This window comes from Phaethon aethereus, assembly GCF_964289735.1.
Source record: "Phaethon aethereus genome assembly, chromosome: 6".
NCBI lineage: Eukaryota > Metazoa > Chordata > Aves > Phaethontiformes > Phaethontidae > Phaethon > Phaethon aethereus.
In genome coordinates, this window is record NC_138580.1 from 32,630,975 (window position 1) to 32,657,207 (window position 26,233).

The window sequence follows — 26,233 nt, forward strand, 5'->3', positions numbered from 1 at the left end:
ATTTTTTGTGCATGTTCTATTGTGTACATAATAGTACAGTAGTATTTGTGTATAATCTCTATATAAATATACATATATTGAGGGCGCATGCTCAAAAATTTCTTACTGATAAGGATGTGAGATCAAGAACGTTTGGAGACCATTGCTGTAGGGGACCATGCTAGCAAGCAGTGTGGCTGGCTGGAATGTTGACTGAGCCTCTTAATAATATAGGTATTTAATTAGTAATATAGGTATTACCTGGAAGTTTTGTCACTGATTTTCACAAAGCAAAGGGTTAGTAGATAATGGCTTGGATTAAGTGCATGGTTTTATTTCTATTCTCATCCTACCTAGTGTAAGCAGATAGCAAGTCATTTCTGTAGTGTGGGCAACATTCCAGTAGAATTAAATTTAGACTGTGTGTTTCTCGGGCTTCTCAACATGTAGTTCAGTCAAACAGTGAATATCTCTTGGTTCTCCTTAATTAAATTCAAGCAATCGAATTAGATGTGGAAGCCTAAATATCCATTCCCAATATCCTAGACTAATCAAAGAGTTGAAATTTGAGATGTAGGGAATTTTAAAATGTATTTAATTCTTCACAAGAAAGCTTTAAAAAAGCACTCATTGGCAAGTTGTATGAAGTAATTTTACCTTTATATCCTCTGTTGAATGATCATTCAAAATTTAGCAGATGTAGGGTTTGCAGCTTGATAACGGTAAAATCCCACCTCCTCAGTTACAAACACCACTTCTGTAATCAAAACCCTGCTGTTTCTCTGATGTGTTTGGGCTCCAGTTCAGTGAAGCACTTATATTCACACTTGAAAGGTAATGTGGCTTAGTCTCTTGTTGTTCAGCAAAGTTCTGATGTATGTGCCCAATATTAAATGTGTGGAATATAGGGGTGTGCTTAAAATAGGTGCCTGATTGGTTGGCTGAATTTGGATCGGAGTGATTTTGCTACAGTAAAGTTTAATGTAGGATATAACTGGAGTAATTTTTTCAAGTAAAAAGTAAAATGTTTAGAAGTTGAACTATGTGCTAGCTGAGAATATGGTGCCTTTAAAATGCATACATATAACGCATAGAAACTACTGTTAAAAGAGCAGAAGCATAGATTTACTGGACAAATCTGTCCCTACCTAGAAATGTTTCCAGTGATACCACGTTGTGTCATCATATTAGTTTTTTCCATATCTTCAGCTGAATGAAGTTAATATTTACATATACTGGTATACTATTGATCTGTCCAGTTGGCCAACATTTTTACTAATACAGCTTTTTTCTTGTTAGGCTTTCGGAGTGCCTCATTGGATTATGGATTGGCATGGATTATTGTTGTGTTGATGTATTGTATGTTGACATATATGTTGTATTGATGTACAAATGGATTATTGTTTAAACTGGGCTGTGTTGCTGTTCTATTAAGATTACCATACGGAATGCTATGGATGTTAACACAGTTTACCTCCAACTCTTGAGATCTGAAAGAACAGCATAATTTTTATTTTAAGCACAGTGAGCAGTACAGTGGCTGTCTATATTCCTTATGTTCCTACTGCTAGGGAAGACTTAATCTTACATTGGGTCACTCAGCGCTTTCCTTTCTCAAGTGTGTCGTCTTTTTCTTTGGTAGTTATTTTACTAGTTTTTCTTTGGTAGCACCATGCTTTCCCAAACCTGCAACACTTACAGCAGGCTGTCTGGATTGGCTTCTATTAGTCCAAACGTTTGTGCATACAGTTTCACCCATTCTTTTGAGTTTTATTCAATCAAATAGCTAGTAAGGCAGTTGTATTAACAAGTTATATGCTGTAAAAATGGCTAATACCATGCCATTCGAAATAAATACCTTTTCAGATCATGTGTTTCTAATTTTATTTAATTTTCCTCATAAAAATAAGCTTTTACAGTTAATATTTAATTACTTCAGGCATTATTTTGGCATTACATTATATGAAAAATGTCTTCCGTTTTAACTTCTATTCCCCAGGCCTGTATGCAGAAAATGGAAACATGTGACATGCTCGAATTGGAGCAGAAATTAGTGGATGCTGTAAATTATGTTGCTTTCCTGATAGAATGTGTCAGTTTTTCGCCAGCAGACATTCGCCTGAACAGTAATGTTTTTCAATGGTATGCACGAATGCCAGATATCTTTGAAGAGCACAGAAAGATAATTAAAGAAAAAACAGATCAATTTCAAGATGGTCTTAAGGTTTGTAATGACAGTATTTTTAAAATCCTTGAGCTACTAATTTTGAATGGCATATAGGACATGAAATAATGAACTGAACACCCTCTTTTATTTTCCCATATATTTTAAAAAGAAGTTTGAAGTAGATGTTTTTATATTATTCTTCATATTAACTAATTTTTGCCTGCTCTACATTCATTTGCTTTTCACATATCCACGAGTACTGCAAGACAAGTCACGTCTCAGTTTTGCACTCTGAAAGCTCTTTTAGTTACAGAGATACCAGTGATGTTGATGAAAGTTGTCTGTATGTGAAATAGTAAAATCAAGATAAATCCTTTAAAGACATGTACATGGCTTGATTTATGCACATGAGCAGTCCCTTTGGAGTCAATGGCAGTATATGAAATTTCTGTGATAGCTCAAAACAAAACTGCATTAATTTCCAAGTGTGATTTTGCTGTTATGATAATGTCAAATAATGCAATTTTATAACATAAGTTCACCTTAATTCAGGTTTGTTTTATTTGTTTTTATTTTTCAATCTCTTATACTTTACATGTATTTTATCTCTGTTAGAATTTTTTATTATATTTACTAGGCTTTTACAGTACAGTTTGTTGTATTATCTAAGTGATGGGATCTCTCCACAAGGATTGCTAATTACTAGGCTGCTGATCTGTTACAGTTATGTAACAGATACTGTTATATGCCTGTATAGCTGTATGCTTCAGTTTTCTTGTGCTCTGTAGTCTAATCATCCTTTTGTCTTAGATCATACATATTTTGAGATAGTGAGCTTCTATGTTTATGCAATATGTTTAAAGAAGTAGCTGGTATTACTGTCACTGATTTCTCTCACATCCAGCAATAGGACTCGTCAGAATGGTTCAAAGCTACACCAGGAGAGGATGGCCAAACACTGGAACAGGCATCCTAGGGAGGTGGTTGATGCCCCAAGCCTGTCAGTGTTTAAGAGGCATTTGGACAATGCCCTTAACAACATGCTTTAACTTTTGGTCATCCCTGACTTGGTCAGACAGTTGGACTAGATGATCATTGTAGGTCTCTTCCACTGAAATATTCTATTCTAAAGTGCAGTGTGAGATGTGTTGTAAATAAATGTGGAACGTAGACTCTGTTACTGTGAAATATGTTATTGCTTTGTATGGTTTGATGCTTGGTTTCAGACATTAATCAATACTGGTGCTCAATGTGAAATACGTGTTGTGGAGTCGTATATGTGAGGAAAAAATTATCCTTGAACTGTGTGGCTTTATGACAAGAGACACCTCTGTCTTGTCAAACTGTTTAGCTTTGTCTGTCATTTTCTTAATTTAATTCCATTATTCTATTTTAACTTGAGATATACTAGGCACTTGAATTTAGCTTTCTATTATTAGCCTGCTGACTATGTCCATCATGGAAAGCAGAAATTTCTATGTCCACCTATATCCTATGACATAGAACCCAAAGTCACATCTGTCAGCCCAGTAAGTCACTGCAGGTAACAATAGGATTCAGGGCAATTTCTGTAGTTTGGGTTGAATATACTCATGTGCAAATATGTTGGATATCTTGGATTTTCTGCAAATATAAGGTGTCCTACTATAGCAAATCAGAATAGTTATTTCTTTTTACAGAAATTTATTGTGATTTTTAAAAAATTATTATGTACTTGCTTGATGTTTAATTAGATACGCTGTGAACAATTTGTTGAGGAACTGAAAAGCTACTCTAAGCAGGTTGAAGAACTTAGCACATTTGGCGATATTCAGGAAGTCAACAGGTATTTGAAGAAAGCTCAAGTGTTAAATACAAAATTGGATCTTGCTGCTGATAAGGTACAGATTATAGTCTAAACTTGTCCAATATTATAAATTGTAAATTTTAATATTTGTGGTATCAGAATCAGCAGTTTAAATAGTAATACAGTTACTGAGATGTGGCAAAATAATTATTAGTTCAGCTATGAAATATTTTTACATGATTTGCGATTTAAACTGGAAACTTACTGAGCACAGTAATTTGTTACTATGTGGTCCTGAGTTAATACAACAGCACTTGGCATAGTGAAAGAGTGGATTAAGTTTATGTATGTTTGCATAGAAATTGTACTTTTATGGTCTTGGAAGTGCAATTCCTGTTGTTCTTTATTACCTCCTGTCTGTTAAAGCCTCCATGGCAATGCAAGTTATAGAGGAATGCCTAGGTACCATTTTAAACCTCTATCTATATTCCTCTATTAACTAGCATGAATGCTGAGCTGTTACTGTTAAAGATTGCTTTAACTGCAGTCAATGGCAGAAATTAGATAATAGGCTGAGTTAGTAACTCAAAACTTAATTTGAAGCTTCTTGAAAACACCAGAAAACCTCCCTAATCCTTGTGGTAATGACCTGGTATCATGGACAGCATTGTTTGTATTTCAGACCTCACTTATGTCTCAACAGATTGATCAGTTGAATTCAGAAGAAGAGGCTTTTGGATGGCCAGTATCTCAGTACCCTCAGCATAAAAACATCCGGAATACTCTTGCTCCGTATCTTCATCTCTATGATATGACTGTTGAATTCAACAGAAAACACAAAGACTGGACAGAAGGATCATTTACAGAAGTGAATCCAGACAAAGTAGAGGCGGATGTAGGAAACTACTGGCATGCACTGTATAAACTAGAAAAAACCTTCCACAATTTTCCAAATGCATTAGCGATAACAAGACAGGTTAAATCAAAAGTAGAGGAATTCAGATGCCACGTTCCTCTAATTCAGGTGATTTGCAATCCTGGTTTGCAAGAAAGACACTGGGAAGAGATGTCAAAAATTGCTGGTTTACCACTGTCTCCTTCTGAGGACTCAAATGTCTTGTCATATATTAACTTGCATCTTGAACCATTTCTAGAAAAGTTTGAGACCATCAGTGAAACAGCCAGCAAAGAACATTCACTTGAGAAAGCTTTAACGAAAATGATTGCTGAATGGGATCAAATGGAGTTCACTCTTCTGGCCTATAGAGAAACAGGAACCCATATTTTGTCATCTGTAGATGATATTCAGATGCTATTGGATGACCACATTGTCAAAACTCAGACTATGAGAGGATCTCCATTCGTTAAGCATTATGAAAAGAGAATAAGGTATTTTTTTTTTTCCTAATAGTAAGTCACCAAGTAGTGTTACCAAATAAGAAATCTTTTCTGCTTAATTTAAAGCATAGGGGCTTCAAATGCTTTTGTTTATCCTCCTTAGGCAGTGACTTAATCTCATTTTAAAGGGCTAAAGCTTTTGTCTCATGTCAGGTATGCATTATTTAATCCTATAAAGCTGATTTTTACTTTTAATTAATGATATGGGAAGTGCTAATGCATGGGAGAGGTTGGTAACATTACCTTTGTTTTACCAGATAAAACATATCTGAGGTGTAGATGGAAAGGTAGTAGAATAAGAGAATATAGTAAATTTTCTATCTAAATTATATAGCTACTGAATCTTTTAGCTCTTCCACAATTAAAAATGTTAGGATTTATGTAGGGGAGATGAAGAAAATGGAAACAAGACAAATTTCATGGAAGTTATGAAAGGTTTTTTCTTCCTAATGCAGAAAATTAAATTCCAAAACTTAGCATTGCATGTTAAAAATTCTGTACTTCCATCTTTGAGCATAGGTTTTAATCTGATTTTGTCCCTTTTTTTCAATAAAAACATAAAAGCTTTACTTGCTTCTTAAATCTCCCAAACATAGCAATATTGTGGAAATACAAAAATATTTCATCTGAAGTTTGGCTATAATTATATAGCTATATAAGTACCTCCAAACTCCCATTAACCTGCAGAAATGCTATTTTAGAGTTCAGCACATATTCAATAAATATGAATACATACTTACATGTACGTATATGTATGTTCCGGTAAGTATTAATTCTCTAATTATTACTGTACTGTAGTATAAGAGTTCTGTCTTTATTAATGTAAAATGGTAGGTTTTGCCTACCTACTTAAAAAGAGTAAGCATGCCATGATAAATTAATCAGAGTTTTTTGGTGACTGACAGCAGTTGTAATAATACAAGGTATTATTATGTCAGTCTTTGAGATCTAGGTGATTACACTATGATTGCTTTCTCAATAACCCAACAAAGCATGTAGAATTCTGGACTACTGACAGGTATTTTTGGTGTAAGCAAATTAACCGACCTACCTAACTTTCCTCTTGGAAAGCTGCATTTTTCTCTACCTCTTGGTAGAAGCAAAATCACCAGAAATGAGGTACCAATATGCAAAACATGACAGAGGGACTTTGGGTAGAATAGAAGGCCCATGTAAGCAAAGCTGTTCTTCAGAATCTGAGACAGGTAAATGAATGAATGAAGAAGTTAGGTATGTTTTTACATGCATCATTTTACAGAGCTCAGTGCAGCTCACGTATGAGTGCCTGTTGAGAAACTTACAGTACATTTATAAAATACATATTTTAATAGTATGCACTTTTAGTAATAATTTTACCTGTACTGTCCAGTGGTATGAGAGTTGTAAAAAATTATACTCACTGTTTTTGTACAGGGAAGAAGAATATATGTACTTGTTACAGGATTGTAAATAGCATTTTATTTTTATCTTTTTTTTTTTCAAATTGCTTCTGTCAATGAATTAGGAATACCAATGACATTAGAGAACTGATAATATCACATCTGTCGGTGAGATAATACGAAGTGTCAGATGGTGGTATTAATAATTTTAAAACAATGCAGAAAAGTTTAGGAGACAGGAAAAAAATTATAGACTAAAGGATCTTGAATTTTTGGCTATCAAAAGAAAAAAATTAATAGCTAAAGGATTATAATATTGTGTACCAGTAGTGGTGTACAGTAATGCTGAAGGACTCTAATCTGTCAGACAAATGTTCTCAACATCCACATTTGAAATCTGAAGTCAGAAATAAAATGTGACTTAACCATTTTTTTTGTCAAGTATTTACTCTACTACTTGAAATCTTTTAATTAAGACCACATGTCTTTTTAGGACAATGTCTATATATTTTTGGTTTAGTAGTTTAGTGTCTTTCTTTTGCCATCTCAGCCTGTCTATCCTAACAAACGGTTATAAATAGTAGTCTGGGCTTTGGTATATGCTAGAAACCAGATTGCATAACTAAAGTTAATTTGCCTACAGATACTTTTATATGTTAAAGTGTATACTATGTTTATTCACTGATACTGTTAGTCTATTTATTGAAGTAATCTAGTTCATAAAATCCTACAATCAACCTTATGGGTGATCCAGTTGCAGAGATTAGTGTGGACTTTGTTATAAAGGAAATCAGGCTAGGTGAATATGATATTCTGCTGAAATCTTAAAACTTACACCTGTTGCACTTGCTGCTGAATATGCAAATTGCCAAAAAGATCTTAGTGTGCTGGAAATGTTTTACTGGAAGCATCAGTTAATGCATTTGAACTAATGCTATTTTATAGGGAATGGGAAGGAAAACTGTTGTTCGTACAAGAGATCCTAGATGAATGGCTGAAGGTTCAGGCTACTTGGCTTTATTTGGAGCCAATTTTCAGTTCTCCTGACATCAAGGCTCAGATGCCTGAGGAAAGTAGGCGATTCAGTAGTGTGGTTAAGACGTGGAAAGACTTAATGAAATCAGTTTTTCAGGTAAGTACTACTGTCTTAAGAATACAGAGGGAATTTGTAGTATGTGCTAAAAAAAAAAATTGCTTCTGATAACACAGTAATCTGTTTTCTGTTTCATCTTATCCCCCTTTCTTAGATTCTTTTAAAAATTATTTTGCAGAACTGTTTCACATAGAATCATACAATTAATCAACTGGGAGGGGCCACTGGAGTTCTGTTAGTCTAACTGCTTTCTAAAAAAAGCAGCACTTTTGCCACACTACATCAGGTCAGCCACAACTTTGTTTAGCTAAATGTCAAAAATCTCCAAGGATGGAGATTTCTTACAGATTTTCTCCAGTGACTTCAGTGCTGCATTATCTTTCTAGTGAATGATTTTTTCCCTAATGTCTAAGCTAAACCTCCCAAGCAAATATTTGTAACTCTTGGCCCTTGTTGCCCAGCTGTCACTGCTGAGAAGTTGGCTTTGTTTTTTTTCAATTGCCCTTTGTGTAGTTGCTGGCTACAGTTAAATTCTACCTTAATTTCCACTTCACCAAGCTGAACAAGTCCAGCTCTCCCAACCTTTTCTCATAGGCCGTGTGCCATTCTGGTGAACAAAATGAAGCAGCATACAAAAAAAAGTAACATAGTAATGATGATTCTGGCACTGTAGGTCAATTGACATGAATCAATGAAATTTTACACGGATTATTCCTTTTGAAAAATGCTGTTTATTAGCATATTGAATTGTAGAGACGCCTCTATAATTGTAAACTGTTTAGATATTTAACTTGCTTCAAAAGTACTATTCTGATCTACTTTAAATCAGTACATAAGGCAGTTGTCAGACATGATCACTGCACACATCTGGCAGTTCAAAAGGTTACTGTCGTTCCAGTCTGCTTCTTATTTGACCCTTACTGTAAGTTATCACTGTTATTAGGATCAATTGATGAGATTATATAAATGCTCTTCGCTTCAGTAGCTAGATGTTCTCAGCCTTGGATCGGGTTAGATTGGCTGTCTTTGCCAGCCTAACTGGATGAAGAACACTCCTACGATCTCTTCTGCTGGGTCTGCTCAGAGGCCAATAACTTCTAGCAAAGAGGTGGTACTATTAAGGGAAGAGGTAACATCTGAAACTGGCACAGCTTCTTCGGTAGTTACGTGATCAATGGTCTGAATGCATTGCTCTACAAATTCTGTTCTTCAGGGAGTAGTCAGGTACCTAGTAATTCTGCTAATCCTATTATGTAATCCTTGATTTTTATAATGATTAGAGAAAACTGCATGCATTCTGAAAAAGCTTCCTCATATCAAGGACATTTCTAGTAGGATGTTGCATTTTTACTAATTTTTTTAACTGGACTTACTAAACTATTCAACAGACTTGAGAAGACTTATGGGGTCCACTGTTTTCCAGGGTCAGGACATAAGATTGTCGTTAGAAGGAAAAAATGAGAAGCTTTGTTTTCATCCGTCTCATGCCTTTGCAGAACTTTCAGAGATCCATTATGTCATTAGGACAAATGCTAAAATCTTCACTCAGTCTAGAAGTTTTTGGTCTGAGATCTTTCCAGATTGCAGATATAGTCTTAATGTGGGAATACACAAAATGTGTAGTATAAAAAAAAAAAAGCTTCATTTCCTAGCAATTCAGCTTGATCACTTGTTTTTCATTTTTTAAATCTAGTTATTCTTTTTCCCCCCTCTGTTTTTCTCCCTCTGTTTTACACTCCTCCCCACCTTTTTCTCTCTTTTTCTTTCTTCTGATTTAGCAGAAAAATCAGGAGTTTATCTCACAGAGTTGTGAAATCTAGTATTCTCTAGTATATCTAGAAATATCTGAAATAATAGTCATATGGGGAAAAAATTGTGTAAAAATAGAAAAAGGCAAGAATTTCAGAATTTTGTTGAGTATTATGTTTCTGAACATTGTTTGCTGAATGACAGGAAAGACATGGACCTGTTGGAGTGGGTCCAGAGAAGGCCACAAAAATGCTCAGAGGAATGGAACACCTCTCCTGTGAGGACAGGCTGAGAGAGTTGGGGTTGTTCAGCCTGGAGAAGGGAATGCTCCAGGGAGACCTTGCTGCAACCTTCCAGTACTTAAAGGGGGCTTATTAGCAAGAAGGGGACAGGCTTTTTAGCAGAGCCCGTTGCAATAGGAAAAGGGGTAATGGTTTTAAACTAAAAGAGGGTAGATTTAGGCTAGACATAGGAAGAAACTTTTCATGATGGGGGTGCTGAAACACTGGCCCAGGTTGCCCAGAGAGGTGGTAGATGCCCCATCCCTGGAAACATTCAAGGGCAGGTTGGACGGGGCTCTGAGCAACCTGATGTAGTGGAAATGTCCCTGCTCACTGTGGGGTCGTTGGACTAGATGACCTTAAAAGGTCCCTTTCAACCCAAAGATTCTGTGATAAAATCTTCTAATTTGGATATTCAGTGCTAATGAAATATGAAGTATGTTTTGAATGTGATATATGTTATCGCTGGCAGAAAAAAGAATCATCTTGTGTTTGTACAGGAGAGTGTAAACACCAGAATAGAAGTTTAACAATCTAAAGTTGATTTTGGCTATACAAGTAGGTATTATTTTCCAGAAGATGGCGCACTCTTTCCACAAATGCAATGTTTGAATTTCATGGCTTAAAAAATGCTCTTCCCCAGTCTATATGAATGGTCTTTCTTAAAGCATAAAGCTAACTTGAGTCTGTCTGTGCTTTTTTGCATTTATATGCTATTGTCTTATAAAATTGCCGTGTGTTATGAAATGTCTTTATTTGCTTAGCTTTTCATCATGAATTTGAATAATCATATATTATTCCTTAATTTTAGATATCTAATTTAAGCACTGCACATTAATGAGGGTTAAATTACTTAGGGGTTAAAAAATCTAGGATATGGAAGATTTTCTGTCTTTGTGAGGAAGAAAGCAAAAACAAAAAGGCAAGAAAAATAATACAAGAAAAAAAATCCTAGACTGCAACCTGTGATAATGTTAAAAATTCTATTTAGAAACTAGAGCTAGTGATGGTCTTTTAACAGGGTACTCAAGCTATTTTTATGCACTTGATTTATACTATTTTCTAGATACAGGTGTTTCCCCCTAATTGACATTGACAGCATCACTGACAAAGTAAGTTACACTGATGTTTTGAATAACCAAGAATGATGGCATTCCCCTTTTTTCTTCATGCCTTAGCAGAACTGTAAATAGGAAATCTGTGTTGAAGCATAATTTTTTTTTTTTCCTAACTTCTTCTCATATGAAAGAAAAAACAGGCAGGAAGAATCCCATTTATAAAACTAACACCACCCTTTGATTTGCTTTACAAGTTGCACTTACTCTATATGCTGATGATAAACATGCTAAGAAAGGGAACAAAAACTCTGTTGACAACGTACAGTTATACAGTTGTCTGTGCAGTAAAAACTGTTTATAAAACCAGTTACAAACTATGTTTGTATGCTGACAGCTTAATTGTCTATGTATAGATTAAAAGTATATTTAAGTTATTCAGTTTGTTCTGGTTTGGTATTATGCAAAAGGCAAGTAGCGGAAGGTAAACGTATTTCATGTACAAATGAACATTATGATTATTGTATTAGGGAGGTGCACCACCATGAAGATCAATTAGATAAACATATAATTCTGGTTGGGTTTTTTTTTTCAGTAGATTGGAAATGTATGTGTAACGTGAGTCGGGAATTGAATCAAATCTGAATGCACATTGCAAATAATTTAAAAATGTTACAAGTTTTTGAACAGAAACTGAACTTGGAATTTATTATTAAATTCTCCAAACTGAAGCTGAACAGCAGTCAGATTGCTGGGTCAGCTCTGCCTTGTCACCTTGTGAGGGGTTTGTTTCTCATAGATACCTTTTGCACCTTCTGGGCTTTGCAAAGCAGTCCAACCTGTATCTCCTCATCTGTCCCTTGCAACATGAGTCACCCATGCTTCTGCTCTGTGAGACTGTGTTGTTCTGCAAACCCTATCAGGAACTTTTCCTAGTGGGACATTCTGTATTTGTAATGGGCTCTGGCAAAACTGTTCCTAGTCGAAATAGTCTGCATACTACTTTGATTTCTGCTGTCCATTGTTGGAGTATTCCTTGTTATTACTATCAGCAGTTCTTACAACCCCTTGGTAGATTGACTAGTCTGGAATTTTCCTTACTGATCTCTTTGCTGTTCCTTATGGTTGGTTATACCTGTGTCTTTTTTTATATTAATCCTGGATATGTGTTCTATGTTGTGTGCTTACAAGTGCAGACTCACTGAGCAGAGCAGGGGGGACCTAACTGACTAATGTTGACTAACTTTTCTAGTTAGCTCTGTTTCCATCTCACCTATGGTCATTCTGGCCCCATTCAAATTCCTGGGAACTTCATTTAATTTGAGAGGTTACTTTGGAAAGCACTATATATCTTAACATATATTTTGTCATCTACACTGTATACAAATATAAGAAACTGAGTGTTTATCCAATAATTTCTCTTGACAGGTGTTATTCAGCTACTATGGTAAAAATAAAAAAATATATAATTTTTTTAATATTCTTAAAGCAAGCATAACTTTCGCATTTTGCTAGTAAAAAATCTTTAAACGTGTATTTGGCTAGTAAATTTATTAGGATCAGAGAATACCTTATTTTAAACCACATACCAGTTAATGTTAGCACTGAGGTGTCAGCTTGCCTAAGTACAACTTTGCCATCTCAATACTTATAATATTGTGTATATATTTATATATTTTGTAGAGAAGGAAAGACTTCTTGCATTGAACTCTGATAGATCTACTTAAAATGTGTGACTGCATTGTTGTCATAAAAGTACACTCTTAAAAACCTATCAGAATGTTTTAATTGTTCATGTTGCTTAATTATATAATCCAGTTGAATAGCCGGTGTAAATTGATGTTGCTCCAACAGAATGATGGGAGTTGCGCTGTTTCATGAATTGATCCTGTGTTGAAAATTATTTTCAAAAATGATAGTTTGTGTTTTGAAAAATGTATTTTAATGCCAACTGCCTAACTACTTGTCCAGTGAACCCTGGCAATGGTTTGAGTAAAACAGAATTTGAAATAAAGATTCATTTTGCTTAAGTCTTCCTGAAGTGTTTTGTGGTGATTTACTTGAGAAGGCATTAACATTTTTATCTGGAATAATTTCTTTTCCAGGACAAACATGTACTGACAGTAGTAATAATAGACAAGATGTTGGAAAAACTGCGGAAGTGCAATGAATTTCTGGAGCTAATTCTCAAGGGACTTAATGAATACCTAGAGAAGAAGCGCCTGTTTTTCCCCAGATTCTTTTTTTTATCTAATGACGAACTCCTTGAGATTCTTTCAGAGACCAAAGATCCTACTAGGTATGGTAATATTTAATAGATGTATTTGTGACTCTCGGCACATTCAGATAGTCTTCTCATGGTGTTTCTTTGAGCCCAGAACTCTCTTTTTCCTCACTGGCAGTTACAGTATTAAGTATCTACTTAGTTAGATTTTACAATAACTGAACGCAGAGTAATTTTTAATATGGGTAGTTTAAATAGTGTTCGGTTTTCTAAACTAGGAACCCTTCTATACACTGTTTTTCAGAAGACTCAAAGTCCGTATAGTAATTCATGATGAAATTAGCATACCTGATTTTTCACAGTAGAAAACTGAATACCAGATGGAACTTGTATATCACTGACTTGAGTGCTAATTAAAGTATTTCAGAAGTCTTTTGCCATGTTTTAAGTCTCTCTGGGTTTTCTACTCCCCAGCCTCATTCAGGATTAGACCACAAAAGTGTGGCTCAGTGTAAGTCCTTCTTATACTGAGTGGAATTAACTCTACAAAGATTCCTGAAGAAGTGATCTTGTTAAGGAATATAGCCTTTGCTATAAGCAGAGGAACTGCTGTTTGATTCCCAGTATGCAGACTTGATAGTCTGAGTGAATGCAGTGCAAGGTCATGCAAAAATAAGAATGAAAATAAATAATGAAATTCCAACTCAGTCACAGAGAAATAGTCATACATTGCAATGAACAGGGCAAGAGATCTTGTGAGGAGAAAGATCTTAAAAAATATATATTTTTAAATTTATTACAAGCAATTGTGTTAAGGTTGTGCTTGGTTGCTTTACTCAAATTCATTACTCTTTACTATAGTTTGCTGGGAAGGTATAAATAATGGAATTTTATGTACTCTAGGGGGCTTAGCAGTTGAAGAAAGAATACTTGTTTATCATTACTAGTTTATATGTTACAGAGACTATAAGTAGTATTTTACATCTTTAAACTGATCTTCAAAAAATACCATAGTAGGCATCTTGCAGGGGGTAGTACACAAGAATTGTTGTTGAGGATAAACTTACTTTTAACAAACTTAAAATGATCTTTTAAGTAAATTGTTCTAAAATAATTAAAAAAAAAATCGGTAGTTTGGATCTTCTTTAGTATTGGCAAGAAAAAATTGTCAGAAGCTGTTTAATAGTAGTTTTGTTTTCTAGAGTACAACCTCACTTGAAAAAGTGTTTTGAAGGAATTGCAAGAGTAGAATTTACTGATGTATTGGATATTACACACATTAAAAGTAGTGAAGGAGAGACGGTGGAACTCATAGAGACAATCTCAACATCAGAAGCTAGAGGTCAAGTTGAAAAATGGCTGGTTGAACTGGAGGCAGCTATGCTGAAGTCTGTCCACAGGGTAACAAGTCCTAACCTCTTATTTTCTAGGCTAATATCGTTCAGCATTGATTTCTTCAGTAAACATTAACATATACTGGAATCACTTTTTATTCTTTCCACCTAGCATGAACATCAAAACAAGTCTTTAAAGTTTATACCTTTTTTTTTTTTTTTAGTTCTGGTGTCAATTTCTGGTTGTGAAATTCTCTAAAGTTCTTTAAAATTAAATAGTAGAGTCAAAAATGTTTGCGACAAGGATTCTTTTGCCACAGATTTTTCCACAGTTGATGTGGTATTAAGAAACAAGATTAAACTGAAAGATTGCCCATGGTTTTTTTTAGTGTTGCTCTTACTCAAGACCCTTAACTCTTTAGATTGTATCATTCTAGGCTTTCTGGTCTCTCATCATTGTGCCGTATACTTAACCATCTCTGTCGTCTTTTTTGTGGTCCTTTCCAATGTCAAGTGAGGTAATTAAATGTGCACAAACTTTCCCTGATGCTGTCTTACAGTACAACAGTTTAATTATTGTAGATATATCAGTACAGGAGAAAGTGAATAACCTCAACTATTTGGTGCGTATTAGACATGGACAAACTGAGCTGCATGAATAAGAAATGGTTAAGCACCATTTGTCTGCATTTAGCTTTGACTACAGGACTTCTATGATAAGCTAAGAGAGATAACATTTGCATAGTTTTAATGTCAATACAGACACCTTTTCCCCTCATAGATGTATTTTTTAATTGATGTTATTGTGCGTATAGGTTGTTAAAACCAAGAGGCTTGGAACTGCAAAACAAATGGCAGATTTTCACTCAGGTAGTTTACACTGCTTGTCTGAGGAGCCATCTAAATTTACTGAGGAGTTTGTTGATAGTAAGACTTTATTATTGCTTGAGTTTTGTTAATAAAAGGAGAATAACCTGTTGGTATACACTGGAAGTTTTTCCAGTGCAATTTGTGATTTCATTGGGGTTATCCTTGGGTGGTGCTAGAACCAGGTTAATCATTCAATTATTAGAAAACACACTTGAAGTTAGATATAAGTTTAAATTATATGATCTGCAAAATTAAAAGATCTCAGTTTTTACTAGAATGAATAGGTGAAAAAACTTTCAGTTTGGGATATTACTTCTAACTAAATTGTATTTGTACTTGTTTTCTAGTTTCATTGTAAACGGAGCTGGAAAATTTTAAGTATCTGATGGCAAGAATTATTTTAGAATGTGTTGTAAAATCAGTTCTCAGAAATTTTGTGTGATCACTTGGTTCATTTGACATTTTGTGTGTGTGTGTTTTTTTTTTTAGCTTCGTTGAGAGATTTTCTTGCAAGATGTCAGTATTAGAGATGAATTTGAGGCTGAATCTAGATGCTGCTTTATTTTTTTTATTCTCAATAATACAACCTAACCTAAATTAATTCTAAAGCTGAACATTACATGTTTTCCTATGTAGTTATAGTGTGCTTTTTCCTTTCTAGGTCATTGGGGATGCACTTGAAGCTTATCCAAAAACTCCACGTGTTAATTGGGTAAGAGAGTGGCCTGGACAAACAGTTCTTTGTGTGTCCCAAACTTTCTGGACAATGCAAGTACAGTTGTCTATTAGAAATGGCCAAAAGGTAAGAATATTTTAAAATTAAATTTATGTCAAATGGACACAATGCAGTAGTAAATCAGAACTATGGTAATAACCTTTTTCAACAAATAGGTGTTCAATGTAATAGTTAATCTTTTGAGTATCTACTTTAAAGATCTAACTGAAATGTGATCCTTGAAAGACTTCGAAATTAATATTTCCTTTTTGATATAGGCATCAATGATTCTGCACTTTGTCAGAGTGGTGTTCTATGCAGTTTAACATGTAGATTACATGTTTCTGTGAAAGCAGCCCAGTGGTGTATTCAGGTGTTATGGACTAGTATAGCTTGTCTGTCTGCCTCTGGTTCAGAACTCTTAACATAACGTTCATTAATGTTTAGTGCTTTCTATGAACATGGGCTAGGACTAGCATTAGAAGATATATACCATCCTGACCCTTGTCAAACAATTAATATATATGCCTGACTGGTACAGAATTTATAAACTGTCAGCTAGTGCTAGTGGGAATAAAGGTACTTAAGGCATTCAATCAAGATTCAGGGTATTTGTTTTGAAGAACCTTTCTTCGGTTTGTTCCTAAGGCATAAATGCTCTCACCTGTTGTATTAGAATTGCCACCAATCAGATGAGGCAACTAGACTTTCATTCTGTGGTGTTTGGACAGAAAGAAACACCAAGTTTTTCACAGTTGTATGTAAAGTTATAACTTTGTGATACTTCATGATACTTTGTCGTCTTTTCATTCCTATTTTTTGCAGTGACATGGTATCAATTGAAAGTACTACTACAGTATTGTGGTTTTGGATTCTCCCTGTTCATATATAGCTGAACTGTGCCACAAACATAAAGTTAATTCTAATCTTTAATCCATATATGGAGCAATATTTTAAGGCTGTATAACATTTTCTGCTTATTCACAAGTTGAAGCAATGGCTCCTGTTAATAGTGACTTTTTTGAGCAGCTGCATTCTTTACATGCAAGGAAAAGAAGCTTCTGAGTGTCTTGGAAGCCGGAATTAAAGGAAGAAGAGGACATTATCTGCTAATACAAGGAGTAAATCTTGCAACAGATCTGAAGATTTGAAAAAGATTTGAAAATATTTTCTTTTCACAGTCATAAAGGAGATCCTCAGTTTCCTGGGGAAAGAAATAAGGCTTATACATACGCTGCACCATTTATCCTCAATTGGTGAAAGACTTTCAGGAAGGACAGACAGGAATTCTAAACTTAGAGATTCTAGATTTAAAAAAACCAAAACAAGCCAACCTTGCCGTAATGAGTATGTGATTAATGCTCTTAGTGAATAAAAGAGGAAGTTAAGCAAGGGTTAAATTAATTTGCTTTTGGGAATGTTTGTTACAGAATTCTGAGCCTAGACAAAAGCGCTTGTGCTGGTCTCTATCAAGCCTTTTCTGTATGTGGGCATGCAGGGAAGCCTGTCTTTCCTGTAGCTTTCACTCAAATTCTGTTGTAGTGGGAATTCTGCTCAGCTGGCTTCAGCCGAAGAGTCTTCGTTCTGCTGTGGAAAGGGGTTTCTATGTAGTGAAGCAGTGGAGAGGCATTTGCATCTCCTGACAATCTGTCACAAATCTGTGTCAGGGAGAAGAACTCTGTGTCTTACAGCCTTTGATATTCTTTCTCTTTTCCATTCCTGTCTTGCATACTAAAGCATAAAAAACATGACAGACAATCAGTGACCGTGTGAGAGGCCAGAAGTACTGCACTCTGCCTGAAGCACTTCAGTGTTTTCTGGGACAGGATGCCAAGTCACTCAATATAAAAAATGTATTCACACATACATGCACATGCATATACACACATGCTCCCTTTCAAACTTTTTTGAGTTAATTGTTTCCACCTAATAACTGTTGTACATAAATCAAACGTGCAAATTTCTTATTAAAACCAAATAATGAACTAAGATGCTGTATAAAACCAAAGGTGTTTAATACATTTTGGTAGCACTGTCTTGTGGACCACATACGTTCTCAGTGAAATATAGTCATATGGTCAAGAAGCATAACACCAAGGAATGTTACTGACATGGGAGTTGAGGACATATCCTGTGCCTCAGCTGATATCTCAAGTTTGCTGAGGAAAGCTTGGTGGGTTTATATCCCTGACTTGAGTGACATATTTCAGATTTTTTCCTAGTCAGAACTTGTAATGCAACACTGTAGAAATTGAACTGCTTTTGAACTCTGTTTTTAATGCTTTAGTCTCATAAATAAAAAGAAGTCATACTAAGCAGATGATTATCCAAAATCCAAATGCTTGGAAAATGACTAGCTGAGATGAGAGACCTCAAAATCATCATAATCTGTTGAGGGTTACCAGAGCCAGTGTGTTTGGAGAGGAACAGCAGGCTAGCAGGGAGAAAAACCTAAACCAGACATAGGTAAATTTTTCTCCAGACAAACAGAAGCCATTCCTCTGTAGAAACATGCTTTGATGTGAGTGTATTACTAAGGTTAATTCCCACTTTTTTATTTCAATTCAGTAAGGCACTTAATTGCTTCTAAGTACTGTCATGATACAAGTGCTTTCCTTAATTGGCCCTTTTCTGTTTACCAGCAACTTATTAGCCTGAAGGAAACTATCAATGACTGTGTGAAAGAAATAATTCAGCTAACAGAACAGTGACTATAACCAGAAGTCAATGAACTGAAAAATTGTAGAAAAATGCATTTTCCTGTTAAATTTTTGCTTGGTAGATGCTGTGGGACATAAAGGTGTTTTTCTAGTGATACAGTGTCCCTTAACCGTAGAAAGTGTGTTGCATACATGTAAGTAGATATTTGAAAAATGTTTGAAGTGTGGCATTTTCTTTTTTTAATGTGAAATGTATAAAAAAATAAGGACTATTTCCTGTGTTCCAGGAAGAAAGTAGTGTATGCTGTTTTATTTCTGAATACGTATCATTGACATTTTACATATGGTTCTGTAAAAGTAGTAAAAAAACGCAGAAACAAACCCCTATTGAACTACCAGTGAATGAAGGACATAGTGCTGCTATTATAGTGAGAAGGAACTTTTTAATACAGAGAAATAAAAGTAATATAAGAAAAAAATAATAATGATGCCTTAGACTAGACATGCAACTTTGTAACTTGTAAAAATTTTTGCAGGCACTAGAGGATTTTCTGGAACAGAATAATAGACAGATTGAGGACGTTGTCACCTTGGTGCGAGGAAAGCTGTCTAAGCAGAATCGAGTGACGCTAGGAGCACTTGTTGTGCTTGATGTTCATGCTAGGGATGTTCTTGCATCTCTAGTAAGCAAGAAAGTCAAAGATGAGAATGACTTTGAATGGTTAAGTCAGCTTAGGTACTACTGGGAGGTAAGTGATACCTCTCAATCCTATTAGAAGGTAATTTCTGTTCACAGTTTTTCAATTTCTGCTTCCTTGCTGACACAGAGAATAGTTCACTACTATGAGAATTTCTGCTGATAAGAGAATACCTATAACAAATCATTTTATGGATTGCTAACTAGAATGGCCAGTAGCCAGATGCAAACAGTTTTTAATTAAAATTACTTTTTTCATCACTGCTGAGTTTCAGTACATTTGCTGAATTTGCAAGGGGTGTTACAGACAAAAACTGTTCACTCAAAGACTATATTTTGGTTTTCTGATTCTGTATATAAAGAATGCTATAGGGATGACAGTTTTCAATTAGAAGTTTTAATCTGACTTACTGTCAATATAACTTGTGCATTACATTTGTTGGAGAAATAACTATGTTTATACTGGATAGTGGCAGGATACAATATTTTACATTCATCAGGACAACATTTCCCATAATACAGAAGATATTGCATGTGAAATAATAAAAAAAAATACATAGGGATCATACATTGCCATACAGTCATCAGATTGACCATAACTACGGCTATTGGTCGTGATTACTTCTGTTTACCTTTTAGAAAGTCTGTTAACTTTCAAAGTAGCTGCACAAGACAGTTTTACTCTGCAATAGCTTAGTAGAATCTTTTTTTAAATAACAGTTAATGTAAAAAATGCTCTTTTTGTGTTGATACTTTAGTATATATTAATTGGCAATTTTGTTTTTTAATATGAGTCACATTGAAACTAGTGTCTCAGAGAAATCATCAGTCTGCCATGTAGTTGTTTCTAACAGCATTGGGCCTGTTAAGGGACTTGAGAAATAGTGTTGAGTTGTGGGGTTTTTTTAAATGTATTTAATCTATAAAATTAATGCCTTATTTCTTAGGAAGGGCATCTACAAACAAAGATGATCAATGCAGGACTGAGGTATGGATATGAATATCTGGGCAATACCCCTAGGCTGGTTATTACTCCACTTACGGATAGATGCTACAGGTAAAACTGCAGGTTACTAAATGTATTGTATTAGCAAGAATTTATTTAATTGAGATATTTTAATTAGTCCTGAGAACATGACTCCAGAATTGTATTTTTTATGTTCTAGGAGTCATAATTAGAATGGGATTAATTTCTTTTGGTGGATTAGAATTGCTCCTGTATTAATATTTTAATTTAAATTTGTGATAAATTCAATCTTTTGTGACACTGTAATTAATGATAAATTACAAGGAGATTTAGATATAGAAGTTGGAAAGTAAACTATTCTCTATTGTGATCTTCTAGTAAACTTCATACGTTACAACACATTTGTAAACTACAGCTGGCCAGAAGCAAGTGAACTGTACCATCATAGGAAAACACAGATGTGAAACAAATTTTTAAAAGTTTTTGGGTAAAGATAGAGCAGCTGGAAAAATAACATGAAAATTCATACAATTTTTTTCCCCTGTAATTTTATTTCCAGAACCCTATTTGGTGCACTACACCTACATCTTGGAGGTGCCCCTGAAGGTCCTGCTGGAACTGGAAAAACAGAAACTACAAAAGATTTAGCAAAGGCTGTAGCTAAACAGTGTGTCGTTTTCAATTGTTCTGATGGATTGGATTACCTTGCATTAGGAAAATTTTTTAAGGTTTGGATAAGTCTTGAGGGTCATAGTCTCAATTATTCTCTAAATTATTTTGGCACTTGAAGTGATCTTAAGGTATTGTGAAAGTATCTTTCTCTATTTCCAGGCCTCTAATAATGCTAGTATCGTGCAGATAGGTCTTACCATAAGTAAGTATCCAATCGAGATAGCAAAATGTTTTTTATGTGCTTTGAAAATGAGATATACCATAATGATTTTATTTGCTTTAAATAGATAACATAGATGCCATTTCAATGAGTGCATTTTTAATAGCCGATTGCAAATTTTAGGGGACTTGAGGTTTAATCTAAACTCTAAATAAGCTGCTAAGAGTCATTGTATTATACAAATCAAGCATATATTCATTTTGGTATTAGCCTGAGTAGACAGCTCTGTATTATGAAAATATATCCCTTATAGTCCAGTGTCCTGGTTTGGACTGGAATGATACAAAAATGGAGTAAGTATGCTTTCCTTTCTGGTATTATTGTTAACTTCTGAGTCAGAGGTGGCACTGGAACGACGTAATTTGTCTTCAAAATTCAACATGATGGAAGTTCACCAAAATAAGCTAAATTAAGGGCTTTTGTTTAGAATGATGAAAAAGAAAATCTGCATCTTAAATGGGAATTTTATAATTACTGTTAAAAAAAGCACGAGATGCCATTGGAAGACTACCAGTGCTGCAGAGATGGTACGGTAGCATTTAGGGACTGTATCTCAGAAAATACCTATGAATTAACTAGAACCATAGGAAGAGAGAATTATTCTTTAGTTGCACTTCAGGTAACATCGTATACCATAAGATGCCGTGATGGTGGCATGTTAGCTGTGCAGAGAAGTCCTTATGTTGCTTTTTGTCACTGCGAACCCTGTTAGCATAGATGCAAAAGAAGAGTAGGTTTTCTGGAGGATTGTTTAGTGCTGAAATCTCCCCCCTTGTCCTGTTGCAAAATACTGATTATAAAGGTAGAACATGCAGAATGTGTGCACTTGATAGGCTCTTGGCATAGGACAGAAGAATTAGGATTTTGGATTAGTTTGTACAGTGGTTTTTTTGTTTGTTTTTTTTTAAAAGAAGCAAACTTAGTTTTTTAGAATTTGTTTCAAGAAGAAATTTATCTGGAATGATTTTCTTTAGAAGTTAGTGCTCTGGATCATTGATGTAAGTCCTTTCTTTGCATTTTAAAACTTTTTTCTTTTTGCAGAATTGTTTTGATCGGCATGTCCAAAATAAGTAGTTACCTATTAATTACTCATATGTCTGTCCCTTCCAGGGTTTATTGTGTTGTGGAGCATGGGCTTGCTTTGATGAATTCAACAGGATTGATTTGGAAGTACTGTCAGTGGTTGCTCAGCAGATTTTTACTATCCAAAGAGGTAAACTGTGATTTTAATCATATCTTTCACTTATATATGACAAAGACTTAAGATGCAACAAAACCTGGCCAGCAATGACATTATGTTTTATTTCTCCATAGGCATTAATTCAGGATCTGATTTAATAGTATTTGAAGGAACTGAACTGAAACTGAACCCTACATGTGCTGTCTTCATTACCATGAATCCTGGTTATGCTGGGCGTTCAGAGCTTCCTGATAATCTTAAGGTATGATTAACACTTAACACTTTACTACTTTTAATAGCTAATATATAAAGTAAAAAACAACAACTTTTTGTCAAATATAGTAATTATTAAGAATATTTAATATCCATTACCATCAGTTTTTTATTACACTAGTGTAAAAATCATCTTCTCTCAGAAGAAAAAGAAATTTAAAAGGCTAACTAGACTGAAAAATAGGAGTAAACTAAATTTTACGATGTCAGGAAGTGGTTGCTTGAATCAAGATCTGACTGTCAGGATAAAAAAAAAAAAGTTTAAAAAACCCCATAACTTTGTGTGTTTCTTGGCTAAGCACCTGAAAGTTAAAAAATTAAAAGGAACGCTTTATAGTGTACAAGCAGTGTATAATATCTTAATATTGAATAAAAATGTGGGGACTTGTGGTGTTTTTAATGTACAAGATTTCTATTCTGTTTAAGATTATTATTGAGTGATTGTTACAAGAGTGCTACGTCCTTTCTTGCCCTCTAAATACGTTTGTCCTGTGTCCATAGAAAGAAAAGGAAATCTGAGCAAGTGTCTTGATAAATTAATAAAAAATGTGGAAAAGTACAGTCTTTGTAAATATTTTTCAGAACTGTCTGGGAAGTTTACTCACTAACATGTAGCATGAATGCAAGATTTAAAAATTCTACTTGTATAAATGAAAGAGGATAATTTAAAAAACTTGCTGGTAGAATATGAACAGTAGCAAAAGTTTTGTCTGAAAGTATTCTGATGCTTGTTTGGTAGAACAGTGGTTAAACAGAAGCATAGGCTGCACCTAAACAATGCTAGTAGGAGTCTGACAGCATCAACTTATCTGTGGTAGTTGTATTGCACTCCCCTATTCCTTCTAGACCTTGTGGTATTTTATGTGGTTTTGTTATTAATCTTGAATGAAGACAACCTACAACCATGAATTATCACAATAGAAAATAAAGTATTTCTGAGCATTTATGGAAAGCCATTAAATATATTGTAGTCATTAACTCCGTAGTTAAATTTAATTGGCTGTCACTGTATTAATGAAATAATGAAAAAAGTAGAATTTTTTGTAATTGTAGAAAAAACTTGTATATAATAATGTGGTACAATTTTTTCTGATGTGATTTTTTTCATGTCTGTTTAATAGGCTCTCTTTAGAACAGTAGCTATGATGGTTCCTGATTATGCCATGATTGCAGAGATTGTTCTGTATTCTTGTGGTTTTGTTACTGCTCGACCTCTGTCTGTAAAAATAGTGGCTACATATCGTCTGTGTTCCGAGCAGTTATCTTCTCAGCACCATTATGATTATGGAATGAGAGCTGTGAAGTCAGTACTCACTGCTGCTGGCAACCTGAAGGTAAATAATTTTTTTAATTTTCTTTGTCATGCAATAACTTAATAATGTGTCTCTTTTGTGACAGAAGGTACACTATTCTACACAATGGCAAATAGCTGTTTAACATTTCATCCTTTGATACCTATGAAAATGAAAAGGGTATGTATTGGGGCATAAGCTGAGGAAAGTTAAGAAGAGAGAAAGCTACCAGGCCATTCACCACACCACTTGTCACTGGATGAGGTGCCTGCTAAGTGTGATGATTATTTTTCAAGAATTCTAGTTAAATGCAAATCTACTGAGTTGTTTGGCATGCTGGCCACTGCTTTGCTCTGCTTTTCTTACGAGGTTCAGATGCCTTTGCCATAGTGCGAGAACGCTTTCCAGTAATGCACTGGCTAATATCTGCCACATGTGACTTTGATCACTCTTTTATCTTTAAGAAAAATGGTGTAAGATGTAGTATTTTGTTTTGGCTTCCGTTGTGGATGAATGCATACATTTTACTAAGAAACTAAGCTGTTGGTTTTTTAATTCAGTTATTTTTATTTAGGTAGACTAGTATTTATAATTTTCTTCCATTCAATTTTTTTTTTCAACCTATAATCCTACTATTACAAAAAAACTACCAAACCCAAAATCAGTAACTAAGCTATGGATTGTGGCAAAAGCGGCACATACTTTTTTAGTTTTGTTCTTTTTATAACTTGGGAGAGAGATCTATATGCAAGCTTTTAGAATTTCCACTTTGCTGAAGGCTAAAGTTTTATGTCAAAGAATGGAAAATTATCCTCCTTAGGAAGAAGAGGAATACATCTTAGAAATCAAAAAATCAATGGTTTAGAAAAAAAAGTCATATCAAATTTATAGTAACACCCATTATTAGGCATAAACTAAAGTGAGATTATCCTGACTGTAGAAACCTACTGCAAACACCTTGATATGAATGTATAAGCATACATCTAAAACATACATTGTTATCAGTGGACTTGAACCTGCCAAAATAGTTGCACAGATGCACAAAAGGAAATGTTCAGTAAAACAGGCAAGTTTAACATCTGTTTTTCAAAAGTATAAAAATTAACTAATGTTATTTTTTTATATTTTTTAGCTGAAGTATCCATTGGAAGATGAAGAAATTTTGCTCCTTAGATCCATTACAGATGTCAACCTGCCTAAATTTTTGTCTCATGATTTACCACTTTTTGAGGTAGAAAACATACAGATTTTTAGTAATTTAAAGAGCTTGATAAAAATACTAGTTGATGAAAGTATTATAGAACAGATTTATCAGAGAGATGGACCAAAGACCTTTTTAAACTAGCCTGTAATTATTTTAAAATGTAGTGTTAACTGTTCCTTCCTAGCAAATATAGCAAGCATTTGGGTTTTGATAGTTCAGACCAATGAAATTTTCTGCCAAGTCTACAGCTTGAAATGCTAACATACTATTTTTATATATTGTGTATTCAACATTTCAGAGTGCCTTGCAAGTATTTTTATGAAATAGGTAGGTACTAATAGTCTCCTCTTTATAACAGAAAATTTGGATTTTAATTTAAAACATGTGCAAAACAGTAAATAGATTAAGTGGGTCAGGTTCATTCTTCTTGTGAGTTGATCTCAGTATGGAACTGAACTGAGAAAATGATCTGTAACTTGGTCCCCTGGTTTACAGAATGCACTAACGCAGTCAGTCTGTGTTCTAATATGTGCCGTTTGGATTGGATTTGCAATCTGTTTCTGCAAGATAGGCATGTTTAATATACCTCTGGTTGAACCAGACATGCCCAACACAAATGTGAGCTGTGAACTGTATTAGGAGAAGTTTGCAATCTTTGGTAGCTGTGAGCTTTCTGTGTCCTGTTAGAAAAAGATGAAAGGATCTGGGCTATATACAGATGTTTGGAAACTGTGAAAACATTGACCTTCATGTGTACCTTTATAAACAGTAGTAGAAAGATCTTACTTAGGAAAAAAATTGTTTCTTCATATACAGCCATGGGAATTTGTGTGCAACTGTACACTCACAACATCAAAAACTCTCACAAGTTGTTTTGGATAGTAATAGGTGTATTTTAGCAGTCATAGTAGTGGCAATTGTATTTTCAGTGCATAATATTTATTTTTATGTAATTTTATAATGGAATAAACTGAGGTAATTTCTATAAGAAAACATCCATGGGGGCATGAAAGTAATATGGAAGCTCTTTCCTTCAGG

The 26,233-nt window shown here is 34.5% G+C and overlaps 1 protein-coding gene across 1 annotated transcript in view; it reads left to right on the forward strand.

Annotated features, from left to right (window-relative positions):
• Window positions 1–26,233, forward strand: part of DNAH7 (dynein axonemal heavy chain 7) — a gene marked incomplete at both ends in the record, with an annotated part of 125,124 nt that overhangs the window by 28,514 nt on the left and 70,377 nt on the right. Inside the window, 14 exons of the mRNA XM_082001574.1 lie at window positions 1,979–2,203; window positions 3,880–4,026; window positions 4,636–5,321; window positions 7,655–7,841; window positions 12,993–13,186; window positions 14,314–14,512; window positions 15,977–16,117; window positions 19,227–19,439; window positions 20,335–20,444; window positions 20,914–21,082; window positions 22,357–22,459; window positions 22,561–22,688; window positions 23,821–24,033; window positions 25,124–25,222. Coding sequence (XP_081857700.1) covers window positions 1,979–2,203; window positions 3,880–4,026; window positions 4,636–5,321; window positions 7,655–7,841; window positions 12,993–13,186; window positions 14,314–14,512; window positions 15,977–16,117; window positions 19,227–19,439; window positions 20,335–20,444; window positions 20,914–21,082; window positions 22,357–22,459; window positions 22,561–22,688; window positions 23,821–24,033; window positions 25,124–25,222 — 2,814 coding nt within the window. The remainder of the gene's footprint in view (window positions 1–1,978; window positions 2,204–3,879; window positions 4,027–4,635; window positions 5,322–7,654; window positions 7,842–12,992; window positions 13,187–14,313; window positions 14,513–15,976; window positions 16,118–19,226; window positions 19,440–20,334; window positions 20,445–20,913; window positions 21,083–22,356; window positions 22,460–22,560; window positions 22,689–23,820; window positions 24,034–25,123; window positions 25,223–26,233) is intronic.